Source organism: Oryzias latipes, chromosome 9 (genome assembly GCF_053564925.1).
Source record: "Oryzias latipes strain Hd-rR chromosome 9, Olatipes_Hd-rR_3.1".
Taxonomy (NCBI): Eukaryota; Metazoa; Chordata; class Actinopteri; order Beloniformes; family Adrianichthyidae; genus Oryzias; species Oryzias latipes.
Window position 1 is genome coordinate 10069432 of NC_136245.1, and position 21871 is coordinate 10091302.

Below are 21871 nucleotides of genomic sequence, written 5' to 3' on the forward strand. Positions count from 1 at the left end.
CCGAGGAGTTAGGATAAATGCGCTGCTGTAATGTCTGCCTGCTAAAGATTATCCACAGCCCTTTCTCCCTGTGATCTACACTGTTCCAAGGACCGAATCAATCTCTCTAAAGGGGCAACATTCTGACATATTATAATGAATAGCAGCTAAGATCACTATCTAAATGGGTTGCTGCTGTGGGCCTTCCCCAAAAGCGAATATGCTCGTCTCGGACAATGGGGATCCCTGCCGGATCACTGCAAGGCCCAAAAACATCTGGACATGGGGGCTGCGATCGAACAGGACAGCGTAAAATTGACTTCATAGGATGTGTCCAAAGAGACTAATGATCTTGGATAGCAGAGTACATCTGTACGCTCCTGTTCTGGGCAGGAACCATCCACAAGCTGCATGTGGAAGATATAAGCCAGGTACTCATGGCCCGAGTGGATAAAATGGAATGCAGGGGAGAGTAAAAGCAGAGAGGAATGTCATTGATCATAAGACAAAAGGTCATACTTTTTTGTGTTTTATCCTCCCTTCTTTCCTTGAGACCATCATGTTGGTGTCACGAGTGTGACATACTGTGTTCCTACTTTGATACCCCCAAAACCGGACAGAGATTTCGTCATTACCTCAAGTATTTGGAATGTCCCTACCTTTCTCCATCTGGTTTGGATTAGAGGCCTGATAATGATGGGTTTAAGTGTCTGTTTTTGTTTGTTTTGCTTCCCATAGTTTGTGTCAGAAAAGGACATTTATTTCATTTAAGGGTCAACTGCGAGCAGTAAATAGCTAATGATGCAATATTGGTCATTCAGCAAGCCTGACTGCTCAATTATTTTTACTTTCTGTGTGAGAAAGTGAGGAGAAAAAGTTGTAACGGAGAAAACAAGGTTGCTCCGAGCTACAGCTGCATGACATGAGAAAAACCTGCGATGTGCGATATTAATGATCAAAATAGCGATGATATGACTTGCGATACATGAAAAAAAATAACAAAACAAAAAACAATTAAAACATCATTTTCATTTCACTGCAACAGTTTTATGTAAACAAAAGTCAACATAACTTAAATTACAGCATAAATGATCCTTGTCTACATAGGAGGGGGGCATCTAACTTTAAAGGGCTCCATTTGATTGGTCAACGACGTGTAGGGGTCCCTTCCATTGGTCAAATGAGTAAATTGATTAGTAAAATACTTTAAGCTGCCATGAAATTTTAAAGGCAGGGTGCAAACATTAAGACAACACTGCATTTGTTGGAGTTTACACTATCTTTTATGAAACGCAAATTGCGCAGGCTAATATTGTGATTACAGTAAATTTGAGATTTATTGTGTAGGCTTATTCTGAGCTATTAAATCAAGCTACCTAAATATTAAATGGAACAAAACAAAACAATAATGACAAAAGAGTTAATTGATATTTAAAAATATTGGTTTTCTGTTCTTCCAATGTCAATCATAATATATTTAAATAATATTTATTAAGGACATTTGTTGTTTCCATTTCTGCTTTTCCCATCAGGGGTCGCCACAGCGAACAAGTCGCATGGTAAACTTGGCAACGTTTTACGCCGGACGCCCTTCCAAACGCAACCCTCTCAAAGCAAAAGCAACCATGCTTGGGACCGGCACAGAGGTAGAGAGGGGAACAGGGAGCAGCCCGGAGTCAAACCTGGGTTTCACGGACGGAAGGCGCCGCAAACCAGCACGAGCTAAACCGGCTCCCCATTTATTAAGGTCATTTGATTAGTCAAAAATGGGTAATATTTTTTGCTACCAAAAGACAATTAAAATCCCAATCAGGTTTATGTAATTTATTTTTAAATTGACGCTTAATAAATAAATAAATAAATAAAGAGCAAAGATACACGATAACAAAGAAACGTACATTTCTCTCCACATATTAAATGTCAATTTTAGTTTAAAAAAATGCTGACAAATTCAAAGAAGGAAAACAGTTTTTCTGTATGTTTTGAACAAATATACGAATTTGGTCATTCTGACACGGAGGCTCCGGAATGTGAAAAAAAAAAGGCCAAAATAAATAAAAGAAAAACTTTTGTAAAGACTGCCGTTTAGATCAAAACTGAGAAAGCTGGAGCTTCTATCATTTTCAAAATAAAACGTCAACGACTTTTATAAATGAAAAGCAGATCAAAGTAAAATATAAAGCCTGACTTGTTGCCCAAAAAGTGAATAATGTTTATAAAAAGAAAAATCTTATTGCTTTGGCTGACCTAAAGTGGAGCCATTAACCCAAAATCATTTAGCAAAAGGACACATTAGCTTAAGTCAACTAATTTGGGTTCATTTTCCTAGGCGCTCCATTTGTTCAACAAGAATTTTATTTTCACAAAGAAACCTTGCAGGTGGCTTCAGCTTCCATCTCTGGGATTGATTATAAAATATTTACTTAAGTTTGAATCTGCGCAGAGTATATTTTGGAGTCTGAATGCAACCTTTCTCAAGCTGTCAGGAGACGACCAGTTCAGCTCTGCAGCTGAACCCACAAGGACTTTCTATGGCTTTACAAACGGCTCAGGATCCACTTGGCAGCTTTCAGTCATGCCTTGCTTCGTCTTCCTCCCCTTGGTTGTTGGCACACGTTCCTGCCGTTCACTGATCCACTGAAACATCCCGTCATCGCTCACTCACTCCGGCCCAGCAGCTGGAAGGCTTTTCAAAGGTATTTCTGACACACCCTGTCCCTGAATCACACTTAGCAGCAGGGAGATTACAACCTTTTGTCGCCTTGCCTATTAGAGCCTGGCTCCGGCTGACAGAATATGGATATGTCAAACAGGTGAGCAGCCTTGTTCAGTGTGGGAGAGGCAGGGGTTAATCGATAAGTAAAGTTACGCACACAGCGGGGATTTGACGCGTGTTGAACGCATGTGTCACTACCTGATCTGTAATGGCTACCTGATCGGTCTCCGCATTCACAAAAATGCGTCTACACATTTACAGTCACAGTAGGTTTGCGGACAATAATAACAATAAAACCTCTTCAAATGTTTATTACAATTAAAAAGTTTACATTAATGTTGACAGTCTTGAACAAAGAACCGACCTAGAAAATATACAAATTACAGAAGCTCATCTAATTCAAATAGCTTAACTGTTGTAATGTTGGCGAAAAGAAGAAGGTAGCCGTTACAAGTCGGGAAGAAACGCAACGTTGAACCCATGGGGTTCACACAGGACAAGCAGGGCGGAGCTTCTTCTTCCTTTAACTTTTCTACTGTTTACTAGCGCATGTTCGCCACCTACAGCTGGAAGAGGCTTCGTACAAAATGTTGAAGCGGTGCAAATCTCTTGCTCAATGCTTAAATTTTTGGCACTTCCTTGAATTATAAGAGACGTCATCCATTCGCCACTGCATAATTTTTGTCCCTGATTGGTCAAAGTTTGACTTGGTTAAACTTGCAATGCGCATTCAATAGCCTCGTGTTTTGTACGTAGAGCCGGAAAACGGTCGTTACCACGTGAATGAAAGAGTTATGAACATGGCAGCCCAAAATTCACATTTACATGCGTTCACGTAGACTTTTCATTGAAAGTGGTTGCTTAAACGTGCGCTACAGAGGGCGGTGTGAACGTAGCTGGAACGTATCTTTAAAGACTTCTTTAAAGGTCATTATTAGCATTTCCACTCAATAGCGTGGACAGCAAAAAGTCACTTTTCAGCTCAAGAAGCTTTACGTACATCACTGGACTTGTAACTGTAAAGGGCTGTTATCTCCTGTCATTCATGTTTGATTTACCTGTTTTCTCTTTGTGCAGGCCTCAAATGTCCCTGCACTTGACAGTGCATTTGAGCATCCAGCTAAAGATCTGTCCGTCAAGCTTACCCCACCTGAAATCCCAACGCCCGCGCCATCATCATTACAAGCTTTCAAAAGTGCTGGCTTAAAGAAAAGCAGAAAAACAAAATGATGATGCCTTTTCACTCTGAAAATACCTCGGGGCAGGCGAGGTCATGCAGCAGATAAAGGCCTTTGGAGACATGTGTAAGACATTAACCTCCATTCCTGCAGCGATCTGTCTTTATCTGGCCTTGATAAGCTCACTTCACAGCCCCATTCAATCATAACTGCACTGCGTTGTGTCACATTCAGTTTCCCCTCAGTTTCACCAGAGGTATAAATCCTCAGCAGCCGTCGGACTGTAAAGTCAGCTGTGTGATGCGGGATGCAATCGCACTTCCAGCCTCCTCTGCTTGTACTGCGGACCCCCGCTGTTCCTCTCTCTGCAGATGTGTTTTTGTGTTTGCCTTAAGGGCCTTCCAGGTTTTAATATTTTTACTAATTCACAGGGGTCGTCAGAACCCTGGACCCGAATCTGCTAACCGGCATTTCCTTCGGCCACACAAAAATAATTTGGGGAAGAAGTGAGGATTGCTATAAGAACGTCATACCAAAATGCACTCTGCAACATTTTAAAAGCCCCCACTGGATTCTTTTTGGTTTTCTTTCATTTTTCTCCCGCCGCTGAGTCAATATTATGTTGAACAAGCAAACTAAACCGACGAACTATTCTTCTCCGGACTAAAACCCCACGTAGTGTTAGCCTGAGACACATTTAGAGAGAGACAAATAGAGATCTGCAAATATTTCTAATTCAAGCGTTCATTTGTAAAAGACTTTGGAAAGAATAACAGCTGGAGTGGGCTACATCAGCCGAAAGATCCCCTTGCTGTGATTCAGGGGAGGCGACGGGCTGCCTGAAAAATGGGAGCGTTCCTTTATGCTCATGAAATCAGGAGAAAATCCAGCTTTCAATGAGGCAGGAAGTCTCTGCAGCATTGGCTGTTGTTCAAAATGAGTTATGAAGGTGATGTGATCTCTCTGTAAATGCAGAGGGGCTTGGATTCCTGTTTTTAATGTTAGTTAGCCAGTTCATAATTTTAAAATGTATAAAATCCTTTTCCTTAAATGCTTAATGTCTTTTTTTATTTTACAAGCAAAAAAAAATGTCTTGAACTGTACCCACATCTCTTTAAAAGTATACATAAATATGTATATGGTGTGTATGTGTGTGGCTGGACTCTGAATTGACACCCCCAGTTTGGCCCTTGGCCCCTAGCCCTGCCAACACTGTGTAACCAGCAGCTGATTTATGGCCTCTTGAGCCCCGCTGAGCCTCTTCCTCTTTGGCCCCTAATGTTTTCTGAGCAAGCCCGGCGAAACGCAACACTCCTCAGCCTCCATGCCTTCTATTACCTTTAATTCCATTTCATGGGATTAGGTCGACCACTGTGCAAAAAAAAAAAAAAAAAAGGAAAAGCTAGCAGGTGGGGGCGTTCAAGTAAAAAACAAAAATGCTTCAGCAAGCACACCAAAGAACAGACACCTAACAGAAGTTCTGGGATCTCCAAAGAAACTTTGGAAGAAGTCATTTTTAATAATCTGGTATAAATTATATTCTATTTTTTTTTATATTATATCTACAGAAGACACCAGAATTGTCCACGCTGATATAGTAGTCTGCATGAAAGGTGCACTGCAAACTATTTCATACTCGCAAAGATATAAAACCTAGTTTTTAAATAATCAAGATTTTCTTTCTCCAGGTTTTAACTTCTCTTTGCTCTACACTGTTTAAAACTTTTCTCAAAATCAGCACAGCTGAGAATTTTTTGTCTCATTAAGAGCTTGGAACTAGAAATAAAGATAAATTTTATTTAAAATGAATCGAAAATAATTTTGCTCCAATAAAAATAATTGACTTAAGACTGTAATTACTGTAAATTTTTCTTCAATTTTAAGGATATTATGTTAAAGTGCAATAAATGTTGATAAGTTAGACTGGCATTTGCTGTCATTACTTTGAAAACTAATATTAGACTTATGTTCCAAGAATAAGTGCTAATTTTAGATTTTATGAGGATTTAATAAACTTGTAATAAGATGGTATTCTCATTTTGTTTTAAATTTCATCATCTCTACCTATTAAACTATTTACACCGTAATCAAAATGACCAACAAATAGGTTCATAAAAACTAAAAAAGTACAAATCAAATGCTTAGATTTAGAAAAAATATTTACTATTACTTAAACTGTAGGAATGCTTTTGTGGAACTCCTTATTTCTTTATCTTAATATCTTATAAGATTTCTTGGGTTAAATGAAAAAAAGATCATTTAGCTACTCTACTTTCTAGTAAATTTGTTCTTAAGAGTAGTGTTCTTTTCCTTTTTTTCACAGCGTAGGGAACAAATAAGTGTTACATTTTCTTAAAATAGAAAGCACCAGAAATTCTCAATGGAAATAATGCAGATATTGTTGAAATACATACTACAATGTTAAATGGTTCAGACAGTGACAGAACTAAAGTTGTCACTTAATAACTAACATCAATGATTAAATTGCTTTCAAAAGTACCAACTGGGTATTGCATACAAAAGGGAAAGAAATGCGAATGTTTTACCCAAAAATAACATTAAAAGTTTTTTTTGGTCTCATGCAAGCATATTTAAAACATTTTGTTTGTCAGTTACTAAAATGTTATACTTTTTTTTTTTTAATTTCATGAAGAAATGCCGAAAGACTTGTTTTTAAATAAAATACTCCAGTTGTGTTGTTTGGGCCCAAGCTGGCTGACCTGTATGTTGTTCTGGCTGTCCAGAATCCAGGAGGAGAGTTTTGTTTCGGCGGAGCCTGATATGCCCCTCAGCCGCTGGGGGTCGAAGGTCAGACACATGACGGGCTCAGGGTGGGCTTTGACTTGGCTCAGCTTGGACCTCTGGGTTACGTCCCACAGCAACAGGGAACCATCCTCGTATCCAGCCAACAGGAGAGGTCCGGGACCCGAGTCTGGCTGGAAGAGAAGGAGGGTGATAAGAGTGAGGAGGGGTGGGGGGAGCACGGCAAGTTAAGATGTGGGGTGGCAGCTCTGCAGTCAGATGAAGAAAACCCCTGTGCTGCTGGAAACTGAGAGGGGCAGAGGTTATCATCCTGGAAGCTCCCACTGACACTCAGAGAGGCTGCGGGCTCCATTCGTCAGCCTGTTGCTGTCTCTTTGCTGTACGCCATTACAACACTCCTAACTTTACTCCTCATTTATATTCCTGGGCCAAAAACCTCATAAAACCCAAAATCGCTTGAAAAACCCTTTGCATTTCCTGTATTTCATGTATTTTTTTAGTTTATTTACGTTCTTGTTTATTTTTTATGCCTCTTCAAACAATTTTTAAAATACTTTTTAAATAAACATAAATATTGTATAATCTTTTTATAAAATGAATCAACTATTGGAAAAATACTGAATCTATTTTCTGTATAATTATGTAGATTAAAATAAAATAGTCTGCTTCCTCCCACTCCTTTTCAAACAAAAAATTTGATTTTCTTTGACAAATTTCACATGTAATGGATTTGATGTGTCATATATTGCATATCAAAGCACAAATATGTCTATTTGAGGATTAAATATATTGACTTAATTTGACACAATATAACATAACTTACATGTGGACAAACCTTTTTTCCCCAACTAAATCATGACTAATCTTCCTATGTTTGATTTATTATCTATGTATAGATACAAATCTCTTCTGTTTGGTTTCTCCAGCAATCTTGATTTTTTTTGATTGCTTTAAATTAATCAATTTTAAGTCCAAGTACAAAAAAATTGTATTTGAGTCTGAAAAGAAAGAACAAAATTGTAGAGAGAAAAAATAACATTCTGTGTCATTGTTATCTTTTGTTTTGGCCTTGTTTATTTATTTGTTTGTTTTTTAACGGTTAATGTGACAGATAACTGATAAAGCTGTTGCAACTTCTCATTCTGAAAATACTGGATGAGTAAAATGTTTTTACGTTTATTGACATTCGCTGTTTAAACATGCACATAGTTGAGCTTTAAACATATCAGGCCATCGCTAATTTAAAAAAAGAAAAAGAAAAAACTATGATGTTGCTCCACCCCTTTACCCTATACTGAATCCTCTGAAATTTTTTTTTTTGCTACAACCTTAACAAAAACAAGAGCGAAAACGGAGATCAGATATGAAATGCCACTTTAAAAAAATTACAATACTGAACTAAAGACAATAACAAAAACAAAGACTACAAAGTGCATTATTTTCTTTTGTACAGAAGTAGATATAATCTCTGCATTTGCTAAAAACAAGATAGAGAATGAAAGACGTTCACTGAATGACCAAGGAGGAAAAAAAAAAAAGTATCTTAAAGTGTGCCCATAAAAACTTGTTTTTGTTTCCCGCTTACTCTGATCAGCTTTTGATTTATTTTAAGAGCATTCCCATTGGTAACTTAATTATGATTCTGCTGTTTGATTATTCAGTTAAGCGGCAGTAGTTCATTAGAAATTCACCTCTGAGATGTGGGCGGGACTGTTGGCATGGAGCAACCCCACCCCCACTTCCCCTCCCCATTGTTGAGAACAAATATGCTCTTTTTTTTAAACAGCAGTTTTTTTTTGTCTGCACCTGATTCACGATTTGAATTTAAAAAATAGATAAAGAAATGCAATTTTTATCAAAACAATTTTTATTTAAAAACATGATTTTTTGTTGCAGTGGCCGCCAGAATAAGCAAACTGCAACGCAGAAGCTTGGAGGAGAGACATTTCCACATGTTCAAGGACGCCAAGTCTGCCATTTTTCACGCATGTTGGAGACCTCTCCTCTGTTAACGCTCAATATTTCTCTTCTTTTAGCTTGTAACAAATTATAGACAGACTTATGTATTCCTTCCCAACAAATCAGCGAAGACGAACACCGAGAGATTGTGAAAACAAACAAAAACAAGTGAAAACCAGTGGCTCTTGGTCACCAGCAGGGACTGGGCTAAGCGTTCCAGGCTTGGGGCCCACCGTTTCACTTTAAGTGAAGGACCTCCTTGATTGATGATGTCACAGGTCAGAGGTCAGGGAACCCTGGGCAGACACCTAATTCATTAAATCCTTTGGAGGCCTTTCTACAAGAGGGTTCTCTGCTGGAGTGGGCTGGGGCACTGAGAGGAGATTCATCATGGAGGAACAGCTGGAAAGACAGACGGCTTGAAGCTGCTGGTAGAAGATGGACCAGTGGAGGAAACTATTATGAAGAACAGTAACTGGTTTTATGTGAAACTTTTTCTTGCTAGTCTGCGGTTTCAGTTTCAGTAAAATACAAACATATTTGGGATCATTTTCATTACTAGCCAATTAAAACTAAAAGCTGTTCTCAACATAAATATTGGGCAAATGTAAAAAAAAACAGATTTTTTAGTATTAAACTAAAAAATAAATCTTTATAAAAACTGATTAACGTTTATTTTAATTTTAAAATTGTCTACTGAATGAGACTGTTAGGTTTTGCTGTCTTTTATAGCTGGTTTCAAAATCTGCGACAAAGGAGGCAAAAAAAAAGGCGGAGAACAATCAGAGAATTTCAAATTTTAGAAAAACGAACAAAATCTCGGACAAAAAAAAAAAACGTGGATACATTTTCTTTCAAATACTTCCCCGATAATGGTATTAAATATGTACTTCATAAAGTTGTTATGATACTTCTTTAATCTGAGAAAAAAAAAACTTCGACTTTTGCCAAGTAAAAAATAGTGGAACTTTTTAGTGTGTAAACTTTGTATAGACACACTAAAAATGTTTGCATCTCTCCTTAACCAGCATAAACAAATGGCAACATTTGACTAAAAATGTTTATCTTTGACAGAATGAAAAAAAAAAAGTCAATTTAAATCGGCAGTAAATGTTTTGGGGGGAAAAATGGAAGTAGTGAGGGGCATACTTGGGATGGCCAAAAGGTTCTTTGTGAATTCTAAGAACCAAAATGATCCATGGTTTTTCTATGAAATGCACATCAAGCTTAAAAGCCAAACAAACAGAAAACTTCACTCTTAGTTATTTTCTCTAACTTTGCATAAATGACATAGTATTGAATATATTTCAGGGAAAAATGTTGAATCTTTATAAGCGCATCTTTACAACTTCTACTAATGAGAAAAAAGGTTCAGGATTTTAATTTAAAATATGGAAACCGACATGGCGAAAATGTTTTGCTTGTTACGATGCAAATCTCTTAACATTTACACTAACATTATTTCAAAAGATTTCACGGCTGAAAGATACTGCCAGACCTTTATTTTGACAGTAAAAGGTGAAAATTGGTGATAAAGAAAATGAAATTATATCACATCTATTTGTTTTTAATCTGCCAGTAAACAAACAAAATCCAGACTTAAACCCTATAGGAACTTTTTTCTAAAATTCCAAAATAATCAAGAATGGATTAAAACGTTTATCAATAAGAAAACTGATTATGTTGTGCACACGGACCAATACAAGTTGTCTTTTTACGGATACTAAACTCAGAGATTAGGTATGAAAAAATTAGAAAAATATAGACAGTAATTGATTAAATTGAACAAACATTGAATCAGAATGTGTAGTAGAAATACAACAATAGAAATACATTTGTTAATAAAATATATTAAGGTGGACATTTAACAGGTGGAAACTGTGGGGATCAGACGATATTTTACCCTAAACAGAAGAGCCTCTGTGTGTTCTTGTTCCTGATCTCACCTTAAAAACAAACTCATGCAGAATAAATAAAATCTAAATGCAATTAGAGAGAAGTATTGAAGTGTTAAGCAAAAACCAGGAATGACCTAGAGACCGGCAGCTTGTTTGCTGATGTGGCCACCACAGGCCCCCGGGCAGGCACCGCTTCGACATCAGGAACCAATCGCTTCGTCCGCTCGTCGTGCCGGTTCCACCAGGATGTGATGGCCACGAGGCAGCAAGGTGATGAGCTGAGAGTGATGGATATCTGTGTAGGAACATTTCCCCCTTTTCCTGACTGGCCTCTGTTCACTTTAAAAGCCTTACACGTCATACATCACCGCTGTCCCCCCGGCCAGCCCGACGTTCTCGCACAAGTCAAACAAACATGTGGAGGCACTTTTTCCATCTTTGCTGTTGTTCACAACTTCAAAACTGCTGGACAGTGACTAAATATTGAACTCTGTCCCCCTTTTCATATAACAAAATAATTGCAATATGAAACAACCAGCAAGATTTTTCTGAAAAAGTTCAGGTGAATGTGCGTTCAAGCAACCACCTTCAGTAAAAAGTATATGTAAACGCACGTTTCAGGCTTCTGCGTTCAAATAATCTTGGGTCCACGTGTCTCTATGTTTTTGAGCTCTACGTACAAAACTTGAAGCCATTGAACACTCGTGAAAGTCAAACCAGTTGAACTTTGTGCAATCAGGGACTCTGTAGTGATGTATAGATGGCATCCCTTTTATTCAGTACCAATTATTTAAAAGCTGATAATGAAGGAGAAATTAATTGGAGTTCATGCCCGGCTGAAATGATATGACATCAATAGAGCTAGAGCGGGGTAAAGCTGTGAAAAAAAAAAGCCTGGAGTAAGCTTTGTGAGATTTGCACCACTTCACCAAGCCTCTTCCAACTGCTGATACTTGGGCTAGAATCCGTTACCGACAGTCCAGTGTGAACACCATATGCTAAAAGCGCATTCAAGACTCCGCATTCAGTGCGTTCTTGAGTGCATGCCTGGTGTGTTCGTAGCATTAGGTGTCTTACTAGTCTGCCAATAAAAGAATCTCATCTATTGGAAAGAAGCTTGTTTTATAAACTTTTATCTTCCCACACTAGACTGATCCTTGTTCGTCACTGCACAAATAAAGTTGTAAATGAAAAGTGTTTTTTCAGAGCAGTTTTTCTCATAATCGCAGTTTTAAGTTGGTTTGTACCTTCTTGAGAATGAGAATAAACATTTCAGCTGTGGAAATAGAGCTTGAGATAATGCGAAGAAAAGATGGCTGCCAAATCTTGACTCAAAAGTTGAGGGAAAGCTGGTTGTGTGAAGCCTGTGTATAGGAATCCACAGGCTTTACATGTTTACCTTAAAAGTTTGTTTTCTTGGTTACAAGAATAAAGAATGCTGATTTTCTAAGAGCAGAAACCATAAGACAGGTTTATAACACATGCTCCTGGCTTGAAATAAACATCCTTACATGGATTTCTCCTAATGTGAGTCCGTCTTTGTTGTACTGAAATGATATTTTGTAATTAATGATGATATAATTGATCACTCTGTGTCCTGGCGATCAACACCGAGCTCCCAAATAGGATGATGAGAGATGCGGTGAAATCAAAGTGAAGCAGAGAAAAACACAAACACGTGTCAGCAGGTTTGCAGCCTTTAACTCATCTGCACGTCTCCATCCTGAAACATCACAAATTCATTCAAAGATCTAAATTATGAACGACTGATTAGTGCAACAAGGAGAATTGGCAATCCCGCCCGTGTATCAGAATGAAAAAAAAGGCGGACACAACCTTTGAGCAGAACCACAGACCCAGAGAGTTACTTATTAACCCGGAAAATAATTACAAATTCTCATTCATGGCTGAAAAATAAAACCTTTGACAGCATTTACAAAACAGAGAGCTAACTTTTTGCCCAGATCAGATTGGATATACAGCTGCAGGCTGATATATGGCTGTGAACCCCCGGACCTTCCAAACACTCTAATTACAGTGTTGGGACTTGCTGCCAGCCAAGAAGAAATGCATGGAAAAACGTCCCGGGACGAGCTGTTGGGTTGTAAATCATATACCGCTCTCACGTTTGCCTTTTTGTTGATTCTTCTATTTTTCCGTTTTGTCATGGGTTGCTGGCCAATCAGAATGAAGCTTTAAATGTTACAACAACCATTATTTTAATAGAAATGCACAAAAATATGAGAAAAAAATCTTCATTTTTTTTAAATACAATTTAAAAAACACCAACCTGCCACAGTTTTAAGCACATCACCATTCCCAGTTTGGCCTCCGGAACCAGAGTGCAGACAGTGGTCTTACTGGGAATCTCAACGATCTTTATCTGTGGAGAAGAAGAGATAAAATATTTGCTTCTTAACTAATTAAACTTTTAGCTTGATTTTGCAGAATTCATTATGTTACATTATTTTGCAAGTTTTTTGAAAAATCAATTTACAGTATTGCTTTAGTGTTTTTATCCATTTTTTGTTAAATTAAAGAAATTTGAGCTATGGGAATAACAGCTGAAAATGGGACACCTGAGAAGCTTAAGAGCAGAGGAAAAAATTCCTATTAAATTATTCCTATTATCCATGCTTTTATCTCTTTTTGCTTGGACTACCGTAACAAACAACATCTCCTCGTTGTCCAAAATTCTGCAGCAATGATTATTACTGGAGCCGCAAATAAGCAAACTCATGTCACGCCTCTACTTATAATGCTACATTGGTTTACCATGTTCATTTCTGAGATCCCTATCTCATTAGCATGATCACAACTGCCCTGTAGTTCATCATCATTCCACTAGAGGCAGTAGAAGAGATTTGCACATTTCAAAATGGCTGCCTCCATGAAATCTCAAAAACCTTTTTGGCGGGAAAAGTTTTACTAAATTTCTAAAATTTATGGTGAGAATAACTCATTTATTCTGATTTTTTTAATCACAACTTGCTGTATAGAAATAATGTAAAATTTGCTGATAGTTATTTTTTATAATGTGTGGATTATATATATATGTGTGGATCAAATTTGAGATAGTTGGGTGCTTTTTTATTGGACACTCATGTAAACATTTTTGTAACTTAAACTGACACTTTTGTGATCAAACGCTACATTTTTTTAATGGATTTCATCAAAGGGTTTAAAAAACAAACAAGAACAATTGAACTTTCTGTCAGTTCTTTGATGTGGAGGAATTTATAGGGTTAAGCATTCCAAACACTCATTTTAAAACTAGGGGAGACTGTAGTTGTGTCTGAATTCCTTCACTACTCACTAGCTACTTAGTGCTATACATAGTGCGTTTGTTATTTTGTAACACTGTCCAGATCTCCAGCTGTGTCCAAAATTCCCACCCTACTCCCTAACTACTGAAAAACTACATAGTGGGGGACTATCTAGTGCCCTGGATTTAAAAGCAATTTGAAGACCACGCTTACTACTTTATTCTAACAGCAAATATGATTTCCCGAACTAAACCTAATATAAATAAATATTTCACAAAGCCTATTTATAAATCTACTGTGTTCAGAAGATGAAAAGTTAGATGGTTTATAAAAAAAAAGAAAATATAAAGATTTTTGCATAAAGAATCATTTAGATGCAATGTACTCTTATATCTGCAAATCTAGTAAGCATCGTCACACACTAGTATTTCTTCGAGACTTCAGGAAAAAAAAGGTTGTCATTTTGTAGTGCTCTACAATCCCAAACTACATGGCCCTAGACATTTTTAGAAGTCTCTGTGAAAAACCAGTGTGCATCAATGCTTACTAGATTGGCGAATATAGACCACAATTCACTGCGTTTGAACAATTTGCTATGTAAAAAAAAAAGAAAAGCATTTTAACTTATTTTCTATAAATCATCCAAGCCTTCATAAATTGTTCATATTTATAAATAATCGTATTTGGCAATAAAAAAAAGTAAGCATGTTGTCCAAAATGCTTTTAAAGTCAAGGGTACTGGATAGTCCTGCACTTTATAGCTTTTTAGTTGTTAGGGAGGGAATTCGGACATAGCCTTTCAGCTAGTCGCTCCCTTACTTTGAAACACCCTCTCCTATTCTCTGCTCCAGATAAACTCAGTTGAGTTTTTTAAAAGTCAAAGTTCAGATCTAGAACAGCTTTTAGCTCATATGTTTTAATCTTTTATCTTTTCTGTCTTTTATTTGTGATTTTAAACAATGTTAGAGCATGTTTTATTGTGTTTTACCTGCTACTTGTATTATTTCTTGAGAGTCACTTTCTTTTAAAGGGGCTATATAAATATAGATGAACTTCCTTCTTATTCCTGTATGACGGTTCTGTTCCAGATAAACGTACAGTGGCATGTGCTCTTCAGCACATCTGCAACCTTCCTGCCCAAATCATGAAGCAGCGACCTGAATCTGCCATTACAATTCAGGGCTTCCAGCAGCAGTATGGCACCATCCATCAGGGCGGGCCCATTGCCACACTGTCTATAATAATTTTTGCTAAACCCTCACCCCGTGACATGAGTGGTGTTTTCCTGCACACATTGGCACCAATTCTGCGAAAACTACACGGACTAATGGAGCTGATGATGAACTGTGTGTGCGTCCAACATAACTAATTCCTTTGACTTACGCTGCGCTGATGATCCGAATATTCATCCTCATTAGGCTTCAAATTAAACAATCCTTTAAGGGAGAGATCTGTATTTTAGCACAGGGCCACATCTGTCCCGCATGTTTACCTCTGCATTGCCTGACAAAGAGGGCTTTTAGGGACTCCTCAGAGCCCCAGGGTGATCCCTGTTCTTGTGTGGCATCGAGCGGCCCATAAATAACCCCCCCACACACTATTAATTAATGCTTTGCCATGTTATCTTGCTGTGAGCAGTACAAAAGTGTCTGAATTTATTGTTGCAGATCTCAACGCCCTGCCTGCAGCTGTAAATCATGCCCCTGTTATTACTAGTGGGAATTCATTTATAAGGTTGTTTAACCTGCAGATACCTGATAAGAATCTGGGCTGGTCATCCACCAAGGGGGAAAAAAAATCAAGAAAAAAAGCATTCTTTTTTTCCTTTTTTGGGTGGTATGTAGGTGTGCTCCTGTCTGTGTCAGGAGACAATGGCATTATTGAGGTGCTGGGAGTCACAGGCGCCCTGATGCCTGGCTTTCTAGAGCGGGGTTAGCGGAGGCACGTTTGACCGGATCAGATGATCACCCTGTCCCTTTCAAGTGTGGCTCGTCCACAGTAACATGAATCTGCAGGCAATAAAAGATGCTTGAATAGATGGCTGCCTTCTCTATCATCCAGCTTCAAGCCCATCAGACACTGGCTCCACACAAAACCATACAAGTCTGTGGGTGTCGAAAATGGGCTACGAAAGTGGTCCCCAACCCCCAGGCCGCGGACCAGTACTGGTCAGCAGAGGAAAAAACAGAACCTACATTTTTTTCAATTATAATTTCTAATCTGATTCTGAGGGAAGTTTTATTTTGAAAAACTACTGGATTCTTCTCACAACATCAGACTCATTGACATTTGACGCAGTCCAAGTCGTTTGGTGACGTGTCAAAACTTCATCCGCTACTTTCTGAAAGCGACTGCACCAGCTGCTAAATGGAAACCCCCAAGCTAGGAACGTTTACAAAAAACTAACGTATGTGGAAAGTTTCTTTTGGCAGGAAAGAGCTAGTAAGGAAACAGAAAAAGACCCTTCGACTTGAAAATAAAAGAAAGCTGCATTTAACAGACAAAAACCAGGAGTCTTTAGCAGTGACGTGCAGTCAGGAGAGGCAGGTGAGGCACAGCCTCACCTGTCATTATGGGAAGAAAAGAGAACAAATAAATTCAATTATTATATTTAATCAGTAAGTTGTGCTTTGCGGTCATTTTCCATTTAAATGTACCATTTTTGGGTGTTTTTTCTTTTCAAAATCGCTGAATTTCCGCATTTGCCGTTCAGATACTAAGTGACGTGCGATGAGGCACCAGCCCGCTGAGCCTCACCTTGGATTGCGCAATACCTATGCAGTCAGACGGTACTGCTGTCTCTCTGTATGTCGGTTCAATCACTTGTACTATATGAGCTGAGTTTAAATAATTTAGCAGATGTATATGATGCACAGTGCTTGTTTTTATAAATAACTGTATGTGAGGGACGTGTTTCTTGTGCTGAGCGCTAAACGACGGCGAAAAAGCCGCTGGGTGAGGCCAGCAGTTCTCGTGCCTCATGTTGCAGTTCTCGTGCCTCATGTTAGGGGGCGCCGGTGAGCCCTGAGATTATGACGCTAAAAAATACTAGAAGAAGTGATAGGAAGCGGCAACTCATTTTCTTCAGAAGGAGCGGCGTATGGACTTTATTTACAACTAAAGGTAAGACGATAATAACGTTTGTGCTTTTTTCTATGCTGCAGTTTGTATATGAAAAAAAACATGTTGAAATTATATTTTAAACAAAACGTTAACTGTTGTCAATCAAATGGTGAATAAGCTACTCAGTTATTTATACTCATGGTTCATATGTTTGTAAATCTGACTGATGACGTCAGTGCCTCACCAGCCATTAACCTCACCGCACGTCACTGGTCTTTAGATACGTTCAACCCGGGCATGTGATACGTGTTCTTGGACAGGCTAAACACGCATTCTTGCATTCATGCATTTAGCCCATGGTGTTCGCACTGGACAAGCAGGGAGGGGTTTCTTCTTCTTTCCCTTTTATTTTGCTACTGTTTACCACTGCAAGTCTTCCACCTACAGTTGGAAGAGGCTTGGTGCGAAATGTCAAAGTAATGCAACTCTTGCAAATCTTGCTCAAGGCTTTTTTTTTCAAAGCTCTATTCAGATAAATGAATGACTTGCAGCTGCTCATACTTTACAAAAGATAAACTTTACCTTCAAAGTTAAGAGAAACTGGAAAAATAAAAAGATAAAAAATCAGATGCCCACTGGTTTAATGACAAAACATTAAACAAGTCCATTGCCTGAAAAAGGTTTGAGACCACTGGGCTACAAGTCAGACAATGTGCAATTGACAATTGTGGAAATAAAAGCTGTCTTTTAAAAAAAATCATCAGGCACTGAAGCTTAAAATGCCTCCAACTAGATTTTGATCTATTGTAAAAGTGTTCCCAGTGGACTTTTAATTATGATTATTCCGTTTTTAGCTAAAAATGAAAAAGCCTGTGTTGTTTTTTTTCAAGACATAGTTTCTGCAGAGCAGCCGTAGTTCAATAGAAATTCACCTATGAGTTGTTGGCGGGACTGTTACTGTGACTGATATCCCATCGTAAACCTTTGTTTACACCATCTCCTGCTAACTTACAGCCCCCCGACACCCCAAGCTAACATCAACGGTTCAACAAAAGCGGCCAACAATATTGGAGCTATCCAACTTTACAGTTTTGAGCCAGATGCCAGCTCGGACAAGGAAAAAAAAGATGTACATGGATCTAGCTGTCTACAAGTGAATGCATCAGAATGGAGTAGAGCAGGGAGACTTTGGCCCGCCCATCACAGTTTCAGCGTCACAACTGAGAGCTTTTTCACATGTTTTATCTGCTACTGATCCATTATGATTTGAAAAAAAGAAATAATCAGAAATGCTGTTTTAATTTTAGATTCTTTAAATACTGCATGTCCTCTGTTGTAAGAAAAATGCTACAAGAACATTTTAAAAACACCAAAAACACAATTTTTATTGGAGCAGGTCTTTTAGGAGCAGGGACAGCTTTGATAGTTGCTATTTGCAAGGAACAATTAAACACATTTTCTTTGGCTCTTTTACTGTATTTCTGAAAAACGCTTGCTTTTAATTGCCAAAACTAACATTTAGACTTAGTCTGTTAAGTTCCTGTCCATCACATTAGCTCATGACATGATATATTAATGACACCACTCTGACTGCAGTCTGACAGCTGTTGGCTACAAACTGCATGTTTACACATTAGGCTGCATCCAAGCAGATTCCCTGCAGATACTCAATGGGATTCATGGCACACAGAGAAGGCAGGGATCATTTTAATGTGGAAAAATGACTCAACTTGTAGAAAACAACTGCTGCTGGGAAAAAAACACCTTTCCAGTAACATGCCAAGCACGGCTAAAAGCCACAATTATGTATGAACTTTTAGTGTCAATAGAGCACCTTGGCAAACACGAGTCTGGTCATGTTCATCAAGCTGTTTTTATTTTATGCATGAGAATGTTTAAATAAGGACAATCAGTAAGAATGTTGCACAAAACTGAGCTACTACATAAGTTGAGGTGTTCTTTTATTTTAGAGGTGCATGGTTAATTTTTAACCCCTTGATGTCTGAATAGCCATTAAAAAACTGCTTTCAAGTAGATACCCATTTATTGACATACATCCATTGCAGGTGTCTTACCTCCTCTGACTGCTGCGTGGCAAAGGCCAGCAGGCTTTTCGTCTGATCCGTCTCGATCAAGGAGCACTGACAGAATCCAAAACTCCCCGTGAACACAGAATCCACCAGCTCGCCGCAGCCCCCTCTCAGGTCCCACATACACACCTGCATGTCCCGCCCCTGGCTGATTCATAGCCAGACGCAACAGAGAAGCATAGAAAGATCAGAATTATCCGTCAAAATGTGAGTGCAGCTTTAAAGGATAATTCCCACTAATATGGTTTGACAGATTTGGTTTAATAAGAAAATGTCAATAATATAGTTTGTAGTCACATCAGCTGCTTCGTTGGAGGCAGTTTTGCCTGAACCAAGCCCTGATCAGGACCAAAAGGATCTGCTCCTTCTCTCAAAAAATTCAGGGAACTCACATCCATGAGCACTTTTACACGTCCACAAAAATCTGATAACTGGGCGTAACCAGATGGACTTCAGTATGCAATGACAAAAGTTTCAAACATAACTTCAAAACTTCTGCGGCTCTTTTGTTGGTACTCACACACAGTTGTGGCATTAGCTTTAAAAATGTGGAAACTTGTAGTCAATTAAATAACAACCACACACTGCTGAAGAAATTGTGGTTGCCTTGGAAACACTATGCCACCCTGGGTCTCACAACTCTTTTTTTGTGACTTTTAGTTTCTTGCATTTTATATACACATGCACAGAAAAACTAAACTGTGAAACTATTAATTTGCAAGAAAACAAATATCTTTTTTGTCATGTAATCCAGAACTGACTTAGAAGTGGAGTTTCCTTGGAAGCCAAACTGTTACAGACACTGATTATAATATTAGGTTAATAGTTGAGGGTCTTTGAGTCACCTGATGAGAGCATCCTTGGACTGCAGCGTCCTGACCCAGAGTATCGAACTACCCCCATGAGCCTCGAACGATTTCTCAGGTCTCCTGCTATTCAGGTTCCACATGTGGATCATTCCCTTTGCAGACCTGCAAAAATATACAGGTTATTAAATGTGGAAGCGCTTTCATCTTTTTAAGCAGCCAGGTTCCAGTCAACATCTTCAGCCCACTAAGCATGGACAAGTCTATTAGATATTGAATTTATGGCTATTTCAAAGCTTACAGCTATAGCTATGCATTATGCATCTGATAGACATCAATTCATTGAGGTCTATCGCATATTGCGATTTCGATTTCTAGCAGATGACTTTCCCACAGTTAATTGCGTCCCATCATGTCCATGTTATAAACAAGCCTTTTGGATAGTTTCTTCCCACCAGACACATGATGATAGCTAATGTGCATCTTACAGTAGATGTCTAGTAGTTATCGAATGGACATCTACAATATTAGAAAAAACTAATATACATCTACAACTAGGGATGGGCGATAAAACGTTAAGAATCTATATCTAGATAAAACCTTTTCTCGATGGAAGAAAAAGTCTAACGGAATAGACTTTATTTTGAAGGGTCAGAAATTAACACTCGCTTGAGCAAAATTATTCATGTTTATTAATCCTCCTTTTGATGAATTTCTTTAGTCGTCTTCTCTCTTCCTTACCGCCCGCGAGGTTAACAAGCGCATGCGGAACACTCCCACCCCCCCGGTCACTTCCTCTGTGTATTGTTCAGTTTAAGATGAAGAAACGGCGGAACATGCAGCGATTTTTACCAGTATGCAGTCAGAACTGGAGAATAAAGCTGCTTCACTTACAGCCATATCAGACAAATTAATAAAAAGCGTTGATATGGAGACAGCACTGTTGTCAACGCTAATGCTGTGATGCTAATGATGCTATGATAACGAGCTGTTCCATCTGTCACCTAAATGTAAATACACATCGGTTTAAATTTGGACAGTCGTTTCATTGACCAGCCTTTAAGACGTGGCTAATAAATACAAAAAAGTATTCATAGAAAATCCATAAAAAAAACTATTTTTTATAAATACAGTATAATAGAATTGAATCCATTGTGTTTTAGCAGTGTCTTTGTAGCATTACAGAGCTGGTGTTACACCAAAAACTGCAACTGTTCAGATGTTTCCCTCATGAAAGCTGCAGCTTTAATGTTATTGATATATAATAAGTATAATTAACAACATTATACTCTTTTCAGGCTATTTTTGTTATGATTTAATATAAAATGTGATCACTAGGAAGCAGAATTAGGAAATCTTTTTTAAATCCGTTTTTTTTTAGCATGTTTGAATTTGAGTATACAGTTAGATGACAATAAAGACATGTTCATACCTTTTATAAATTAGTTTAATGCAATTTCCTTTTCGTAAAAAAAAATTAAAAAAAATCAGAAAAAGGTTTTATTAGTAAAACGCCTAAGGTATTACTGTGGGAAAAGGGGTTATTATTTGGCTGGTAGATTTTTTTTTTTCTACTGGTCAACTTGGCCGATAACTCAAAAATTTAATTTCGGGCCCTGTGTAGAAGTTTTTCAGTTATTTAAAATCTGACAAAAACCAGTAACTTGCACTGCAAATTGTGCAGAAGGCATGTTCCTTCTAAAACAGTAAATACCACTAATCTTTTTTAACACCTGAAGCAGAGCCATCAAGCATGTTCAATTTCAGACTGAAATAAACGACAACTATCCAGCAAAACGACAAAGGTAAGACCCGCACTGCAGCAACATTCAAAACTACCAGAAGAAATTCTGAGAATTTGCTTTTAGTTCCTAGCCCTAGCTCATTTAGAGGATGTTGACAAAAATGTGTGTCAATTTTATGTTTATTCAGTAAAGCTTGAAAAAATAAAATTTACTTGTAGAATAAACGTTTCTTTTTAAATGGAACTGATCAGACAGTTTGGTGGTCTGTTTTATTTATGTTTTCCTTTTAAACTTTAAAACTATTGCTTTAATTTCCAACTTAGTTTTTAATATAGATGCCTTTTCTTAGTTATCTCAAAAAAACTGTTGCATCGTGTTCCTTAAGTACATCTTTTATGTTTAAAGTAT

The 21871-nt window shown here is 37.9% G+C and overlaps 1 protein-coding gene across 1 annotated transcript in view; it reads right to left on the reverse strand.

Annotated features, from left to right (window-relative positions):
• gnb1l (guanine nucleotide binding protein (G protein), beta polypeptide 1-like) overlaps positions 1–21871 on the reverse strand; it is a 38963-nt gene that overhangs the window by 2915 nt on the left and 14177 nt on the right. Inside the window, exons 3-6 of the mRNA XM_004072750.5 lie at positions 19758–19883; positions 18898–19060; positions 12784–12876; positions 6594–6809 (exon numbers count right to left, since the gene is read on the reverse strand). Coding sequence (XP_004072798.1) covers positions 6594–6809; positions 12784–12876; positions 18898–19060; positions 19758–19883 — 598 coding nt within the window. The remainder of the gene's footprint in view (positions 1–6593; positions 6810–12783; positions 12877–18897; positions 19061–19757; positions 19884–21871) is intronic.